The following is a 7,967-nucleotide window of genomic DNA, read 5'->3' as shown; positions in this document are numbered from 1 at the left end:
GGCAGGTGGAGGTGGCCGGTGGTGGGCAGGCAGGTGGAGGTGGCCGGTGGTGGGTTACTGTGCTGGGCGGGGCTGCTCAAGGCCTCCTTTCCCACCACAGGGACATTGCCAGGTGAGGAGCGGCCCTGACCAGCAGGTGGGGGGTGAAGTTCCGTAGAAGGGCGGCGGGTAGAGCCTCCGCGCCCATCGGGACGGTGGGTTTGAGGGTGGGTTGTCGGTAGAGCTACTGGGTACTGGACTGTAGAGGAGGAAATTACATGTTTGCTTTTAATCCGGTGAGTAAGCAGCTGTTGCTTCTGCCCCGCCTCGGTAATGACACCCCTGTGAACCTGCCCCTGGGTGCACGAGGGTCCCCTCCGGGCTGGCTGGGCACCCACTCCTGGGGACACGCCCGGCTCGCCTCCCAGGGGAGTACAGGTCTGGCCGGCTGGGCGGTGCCTTTGTTGACCCCTCCCGGGAGCCAGGGCTGGGTTCCCCGGCTCAGGTGGAGGCCCTGAGTGCAGGTGAGTCGGGGTTTGGCTGACCCTGGGGTTTGCCATGCTTCACTTTACAAGGATTTCCATTGGACAAAAGGGAAAACACCGCCCTCCGGAGGGCCTGGCCTACAAAGTGCAGGGAGGGGCTCGGGCTTTGCTTTCAGGGCCTAGGAAGCCTGTTGAGGGCTTTTCCCAAAGACCAGCTGGAGGGCGAGGCTGTGGTTCAGGCCCCGCCCTGGCCGCCGCATGCAGCTGTTTGTACGTCAGTCTCCTAAGTATCCCTTTGCTTTCTGTCAGTGAATCGTTGTTTGGAGGCGAGTGTAGAGGTCCGAGAGCCGTCCTTGTCAGCTCCTAGGGTGACGGGCACTCTGGGGGGCAGTGCAGGCTGAAAGCAAATGATAAACACCTGGCCAAGGATTCAGGTACCCGAGTCATTGCCTGCAAACCCAAAGTGGGGGCTCTGCAGGCAGTGCGGGTTCTTGGGGGGCCCTTGCTGTGGAGGGGGAGCAGAGGTGCTGTCCCTGGGCACGCTGTCGGTGTCCTGTGTACATGAGGGGGAGGGCCTGGCCCGACACTGGTCAAGCCAACAGCTGAGAAGTGCCCCGAGGGGAAGGGCCGGCTGACTGCCCATGGGGGGTTTTCATGGCGGCTTCTGCCGAGGCCCCGCAGAAGCTGGGTTGGGGCCTCCTGGGGGTGAAGACTGTCCCTGAGATCAGTATGCGGCTCCTCCCTTGGCTCTTGGTGTGTGGTTGGTGGTCCTGTGTCTCAGCGTAGGTGTGGAGGACATGTTCATGGAGAGGAAGGAGGACAGGCTGCGGTCAGGGCGGTGCACTGGGCTCCTGAGGCACTTCTGGGCAGCAGCAGGTGGGTCCTGGGGGTCATAGGTCATGAGCAGGGAGCCGCTGAGCACCCTTGTCTCATGGTCACAACCTCCATACCTGCTGCAGTCTGACCTGTGTGTGGGCTTCTCTGGCTCAGGGCGGAGACTCACTCCTGAGGGCTGTTCCAAGCCCCTCAGTGACCTTGGCTTGGTCTAGGAGGTGGCTGGTGAGCAGTGGGCATCCGAGGGCACGGGGGACTCATCGCTGCACATGCCTCTCTGGGACACTCCTAGCCTCTGGTCCTGAAGTCCCTGGGGAGGATTGGCCTGGTGGGGACGGGCTATTGAAATGCGATGGTGAGTCTTGGGATGAGTGATTTTGGAGGCCTCAAAACGACGTTCGCCGGAAGTTTTGACTCCGTGTGAGTGGGTCAGCTAGCTCTGCCCAAGGTGCTTGGTGGTTTTCTCAGCTAACTCCACCTCTGCTCTGTCCAGGGAGCCGGTACCAAATGAGGAGGAAAGGACGATGTCATCGAGGCGCTGCAGCGAGGCACCCTTCCTCCCCGTGCAGCACTAAGCACTCCCCGACGCGAGAGACCCTGACCTACGCACAGGCGCAGAGGATGGTGGAGATCGAGATTGAGGGGCGCCTGCACAGGATCAGCATTTTTGATCCCCTGGAGATCATATTAGAAGATGACCTCACGGCTCAGGAGATGAGTGAATGCAATAGCAACAAAGAGAACAGTGAGAGGCCACCTGTGTGCTTAAGAACTAAGCGCCACAAAAACAACAGAGTCAAAAAGAAGAGCGAGGCCCTTCCCAGCGCCCATGGCGCCCCGGCCTCGGCCAGTGCACTGCCGGAGCCCAAGGTGCGGATCGTGGAGTACAGCCCCCCGTCCGCCCCCAGGAGGCCCCCCATGTACTACAAGTTTGTGGAGAAGTCAGCTGAGGAGCTGGACAACGAGGTGGAGTATGACATGGACGAGGAGGACTATGCCTGGCTGGAGATCGTCAACGAGAAGCGCAAGGGCGACTGCGTGGCGGCCGTGTCGCAGAGCGTGTTTGAGTTCCTGATGGACCGCTTCGAGAAGGAGTCTTACTGCGAGAACCAGAAGCAGGGGGAGCAGCAGTCCCTGATCGACGAGGATGCCGTGTGCTGCATCTGCATGGACGGTGAGTGCCAGAACAGCAACGTGATCCTCTTCTGTGACATGTGCAACCTGGCCGTGCACCAGGAGTGCTACGGGGTCCCCTACATCCCTGAGGGCCAGTGGCTGTGTCGGCACTGCCTGCAGTCCCGGGCCCGTCCCGCGGACTGTGTGCTGTGTCCCAACAAGGGAGGTGCCTTCAAAAAGACGGATGATGACCGCTGGGGCCACGTGGTGTGCGCCCTGTGGATCCCCGAGGTTGGCTTTGCCAACACAGTGTTCATTGAGCCCATCGATGGCGTGAGGAACATTCCTCCCGCCCGGTGGAAGCTGACATGCTACCTCTGCAAACAGAAGGGTGTGGGCGCCTGCATCCAGTGCCACAAGGCCAACTGCTACACAGCCTTCCATGTGACTTGTGCCCAAAAGGCCGGCCTCTACATGAAAATGGAGCCCGTGAAAGAACTAACTGGGGGCACCACAACCTTCTCTGTCAGAAAGACCGCTTACTGTGACGTACACACGCCCCCTGGCTGTATCCGGAGGCCTCTGAACATTTATGGGGATGTCGAAATGAAAAACGGTGTGTGTCGAAAAGACAGCTCAGTCAAAACGGTTAGGTCCACATCCAAGGTCAGGAAGAAAGCAAAAAAGGCAAAGAAAGCACTGAATGAGCCCTGTGCGGCCCTGCCACCTGTGTGTGCTCCATACATCCCCCCCCAGAGGTAAGCACGTGCGGGGAGGGCGGCGGTCAAGATGAGCCTCGAATGGGGGTGCTAGGGAGAGGTCCGCGGGGCTGTTACACCATCCTCGTACCTGCTGTTTACGGAGCTTCCTTGTGGTCCTCTGAAATGCGGCCTTATTCATGCACCACTTTGTGAATGGAGCAGGGATGTTGCAAAAGACTCGAGTCTATTAGCCCTGGGAGGATATGTGGTTTTCTTCGTGCCTGCACTGGCCCATGGGTGAGCCAGACGCTGCCAGGGTGACCAAGGCTACACTGCCTGCAGTGACTGGTCTGGGGCCCTGTAGTCCAGGTGTGGTCGCCTTCTTTGACAATAAAATGCTCTTCCTCACCTTTCTTTCTCACCAACATTTGGGAATCTTGTAGGATTTTTAAAGGAATTTGTTGGAAAGTGAAGCAGCGTGGCTAAGAAAGGAGATGCTAGGGTGGAGATCAGAGTGGGGCTGACGTGAGCTATGGGGAGGGAGGGGTGGCCACCTTCCTGTTGGGTGACAGTCCTTCTGGTTTTCTTGACCGTTTCCTTTGCGATGCGAACATTGCCTGGTCAGTGCAGGGCTCTCTGACCTAGAGTGGTCCGCACTGGTGGGGTCCGGGTTCGGTTGGTGCCTTTTGTGGGCAGGCCCTGCCTCGCTCTTGCCCTTTTTTGGCTCCTGTGACCGAACTTGTTCCCACCTCTTTGCCTGCTCCTCTTACTCTGTTACCTTTCAGATGCTCTCGTTCAGACCACTAGGTAAGTGACTTGAGAGCCAGCAAGTGCCCTGTGAGTCTGGGAGAGCAGACGTCCCCACTCCAGCACTTCCTTGAGTTTGAGGAAGTGGCACACTTTCTTTGTAACAGGGCATGGGACTTTAAAGCCTTTGGTTAAGGAAGTAAAGCATTGAGCTGGTGAAGTGAAGATGCAAATGGGTGTCTGCTTGTAGAACAGCTGATATGATACATGTTGTTACCCTGACTATCTTGTTATTTGAAAGTCACATATAAATAAAGTTGTATTTATCTTACAGATCGAGTGGAAAACAGAGTGTGGGGCGCGGCCAGAGTGTTTTGGACAGGTTCAAGCCTTGGACTACTGAGAGGGCACAGTCCTCTCATGGCCACGTGCAAGTCCCAGCTTGGAGGGCAGAGCCCTCCCAGCACAATTATAACCAACAACTATAGTTGTGAGCTTGAGCCTGTGGTCCGAACACGTGGCCTCACGTGCCTGAGTGATAGAGTTCGGGTGCATGTAGTGGAGTGGGATTGAAACTAATGAGAATGTTGTAAACAACTTGATCACGCCCTTATTTTGCCTCGTGGCATCCGCTATAAAATAAAGACACGGGTTGTGGGTGCGGGCGCTGGCGCTGTCTCTCCATCTGGGAGCAGCGTCCCACCGAGACCCAGCTTTCATTCTCATATCTGTCTTTTCTAAGCCTTTCATCGCCCCCACTCAGGGTCACTGAACCAGGCTGAGTTGGCGTGGCACATAAGGCACCCTGGGGCTGAGTATGCCATGGCCGTGCCGGCTCCCCACATATGGCACCCGAACAGGGCCTGAGTTCTGCGGCCAGGGACTGAGTTCTGGGACCAGGGACTGAGTTATGAGGAACGGAGCCTGAGTTTGGGCTCCCCACACAGAGTGCTAGGGTACTTTTATTATTATGTAAAAATTACCTTCAATATGTTGAATATTAGCTTTTTGTATTGTTTTCCGGTATGTCTGTGGTGTAAAATAATTCATGCTTACCAACCTGTGATTAAAATATATACTTTTTTTTTTTTTAGACTATATAGTTTGGTTTTAATGTGTCACAGTTTTTGTCACACTATCTAATAGGTTATGAGTGTGGTGGGATCTGCCATCTAGCATCCTGGTTTTGTCCTGAGAAGAGCAAGCACTTACTTTGTATTAAGAATGAGAAACGTGGGTTTTCCCCCTGAAATGAAATCTTTTTTCTTTTACAGAGTAGTACATCCTTATTACAGAATGAGTAAATTCAGATAAGTGAGAAAAAAGTGCTCATAATCCCTCTCATCCAGAGAAAACCACTGTCAAAACCAAGGCATCTCTTGCAGATCAGTCAACCTGACTTTTATTTTACTAGAGGCCCGGTGCACGAAATATGTGCGTGGGGGAGAGGGGGGTCGGGGGGGCGATCCCTTAGCCCGGTCTGCACCCTCTTGCAGTCCCGGACCCTTCGGGGGATGTCCCCGTCTGCCGGTTTTCTTCTGACTGTTAAGATGTTCTCTGTCCTTTTTTTTTCTTGTTTGTATTTTCCTTTAATGCACCCAGGTATTTTTTTTCTCCTCACAGTCTGGGACCCCTTGGGGGATTGTCTGACTGCCGGCTTAGGCCTGATCCCCGGGGGATTGGACCTAAGCTGGCAGTTGGACATCCCTCTTGCAGTCCAGGACCCCTTACTCCTTACCGCCCACCTGCTTGCTGCTCCTTGGTGCTTGGCTCGCTGCTCCTTAGCACTGCCATGGAGGCGTAAGAGGCTCCTGCCACACCACCGCCGCTAGGCTCGCCAACCATGAGCCTGGCTTCTGCCTGAGTGGCACACCCCCTGTGGGCGTGTACTGACCACCAGGGGGTAGCTCCTGCATTGAGCGTCTGCCCCCTGGTGGTCAGTGCGCATCATAATGACGAGTCGTTCCGGCCATAACAGTCGCTGAGGTTTTTATTATATCGAATATTATTATTATTTTAAAAATATATTTTATTGACTTTTACAGAGAGGAAGGGAGAGGGTAGAGAGTTAGAAACATCGATGAGAGAGAAACATTGATCAGCTGCCTCCTACTGGGGATGTGCCCACAACCAAGGCACATGCCCTTGACCGGAATCGAACCTGGGACGTTTCAGTCCGCAGGCTGGCGCTCTATTGGTTAGGGCTCGATGATGATTATGATTATTATTACTTAAATCCTTACCCAAGGAGTGAGGGTATTTTTCCCATTGATCTCTAGAGAGAGTGGGAGGGAGGTCGGAAGTGGTGAGAGAGACACTGATGTGACAGAGACACATCGATTAGTTGTGGGGACCATACCTGCAACCCAGGTACATGCCCTTGGCCAGGAATTGAACCCAAGATGCTCTAATCAGGGCTTATTTTATCATTTTTTTTATTTTTATTGATTTCAGAGATGGGGGGGGAGGAGAGAGGGAGAGGGAGAGAGAGAGAGAGAAACATCAATGATGAGAATCACGGACCGGCTGCCTCCTGCATGCCCCTCACTGGGGTTGGAGCCCGCAACCTGGGCATGTGCCCTGACTGGGAATCGAACCCGTGGTCCATAGGTCGATACTCAGCCACAGAGCCACGCCAGCCGGGCTATTCTTCGCCTGAGGGTAGTTTTTCCATTGATTTCTTTTTTCTTTTTAAGATTTTATTTAAAAAAATAATTCTTTATTTTCTATTGATTTTTAGAGAGAGTGTGAGGGAGCGAGAGAGGTAGAGAAAGAAGCTGATGTACGGGAGGTGTATCAATTGGTTACCTCCCACACGGGCCCAGACCGGTGGGATTGAAGTGCTCTAGCACTTCAGCAACACAGGCCTGGGCCGTCAACCTAACTTGGATTTCTACGTGAGTCAAAAAGTGGTGTAGGATTTGTATCAAGAGCTTCTGTTTTAACTTCCCTAAAAATTTCAGCTTTACTGACATTGAAGTAAACAAAACAGAAAATACGATCTGACAAATTGAAAAGTCGGAAGTGCTCCCTTCCCTCTGCCCAGCCCCTGGTGAGTACCTGCTCCAGGAAGCGTGCACTGGGCTGCCCGTGCGGCTCAGGAGGAAGCGTTCGCAGGTGGAAAGGGCACACACCTGAGCCTCTGAGGTGCCCAGGCCTGAATGAGAAGAAAACTCGTGCTTTGGACCTAAGTATTTCAAAGCAGGTGATGCAGCTAAACCCTGTACTGAAGGTGTGGTCTGGCTCATGTTTCGTGTTTTTGTTTTCCTAATTTAGGGATAAACTTCATTACAGTTTGGAGTGGAGATAAAGGACGTACCTGGACAAGTGTTTGTGGTCACTTGTCTGGCAGTTAGTGTTACTATATTTTGTAAAAGTTCCGACATACCGTGTACTGGGGACACGAGACATGCTGGAAGCAGTGTGGAAGCCCTTTTCTGGGTGCCCCCTAGCAACAGGGCCGTGTGTGCTCCCGTGGATGCCCGCGGGGGGCAGTCATGGAGCCCTGCTGCCGAGGGAGGCAGCGCACCAGGGTCCCCAGGGGCCTGTGTAGTGGCTACGCTGGAACGAAGCATAAACCCAAACTGAAAAGTGCCGGTCGTGTGCACTTGCAGGGCCGTGTTTCCGTTACTGCCAGGCGCCTGTGTCCTGGCCGCTGAGGGTTTTCAGTGCAGGCGAGAAGCCCTCGGGTGGGTGTTGGCTGAGAGCTGTCTTAAATGATCTCTCCCTCCTATAACTTCATCACTTTCCTTGGTTTTATTAAAGTTGTTATTAAATTTATTTATTTGCTGATTGATCTTTAGAAGGAGGGGGAGAGAGAGAAACATTGGGGATCGAACCTGCAACCTTGGCCTATTGGGATGACGCTCCTCAGCCAGGGTCCCCTTGGTTTTAATTCAGGGGAATTGGGTGTCTCCTTGCAAGTTTGTCTTGGTCCAGCCCGAAAGGGCGTCCTGCAGTGAAGTGGGACGTGGGCCATCTGGTGAGCAGGTTTGTTTTCATAGAAGAGCCAGAGTGAGTGAAAATAAAGTCGTGCCGGGAACAGATCCGGCGCTAAAGCCTGCGTAGCTCATTGTGGTGTCAGGGCGCTTCGCTCCGGCTGTCT

At 54.1% G+C, this 7,967-nt stretch overlaps 1 protein-coding gene across 3 annotated transcripts in view; it reads left to right on the top strand.

Annotated features, from left to right (window-relative positions):
* The first annotated feature begins 209 nt into the window (after positions 1-209).
* BRD1 (bromodomain containing 1) overlaps positions 210-7,967 on the top strand; it is a 40,267-nt gene continuing 32,509 nt past the window's right edge. Inside the window, exon 1 of one of the 3 annotated variants that reach the window (XM_015568727.1) lies at positions 210-3,172. In XM_015568727.1, the coding sequence (XP_015424213.1) occupies positions 1,806-3,172 (1,367 nt within the window). In that variant the 5' untranslated portion in view covers positions 210-1,805. The remainder of the gene's footprint in view (positions 3,173-7,967) is intronic. The other 2 variants (XM_015568728.1, XM_006771083.2) reach the window with 2 other exon arrangements.

The sequence above is a fragment of the Myotis davidii genome, unplaced genomic scaffold, assembly GCF_000327345.1.
Source record: "Myotis davidii unplaced genomic scaffold, ASM32734v1 scaffold845, whole genome shotgun sequence".
Lineage (NCBI taxonomy): Eukaryota > Metazoa > Chordata > Mammalia > Chiroptera > Vespertilionidae > Myotis > Myotis davidii.
The sequence above is the reverse complement of the archived record's forward strand: the minus strand, read 5'-3'. Positions and strand labels throughout refer to the sequence as shown.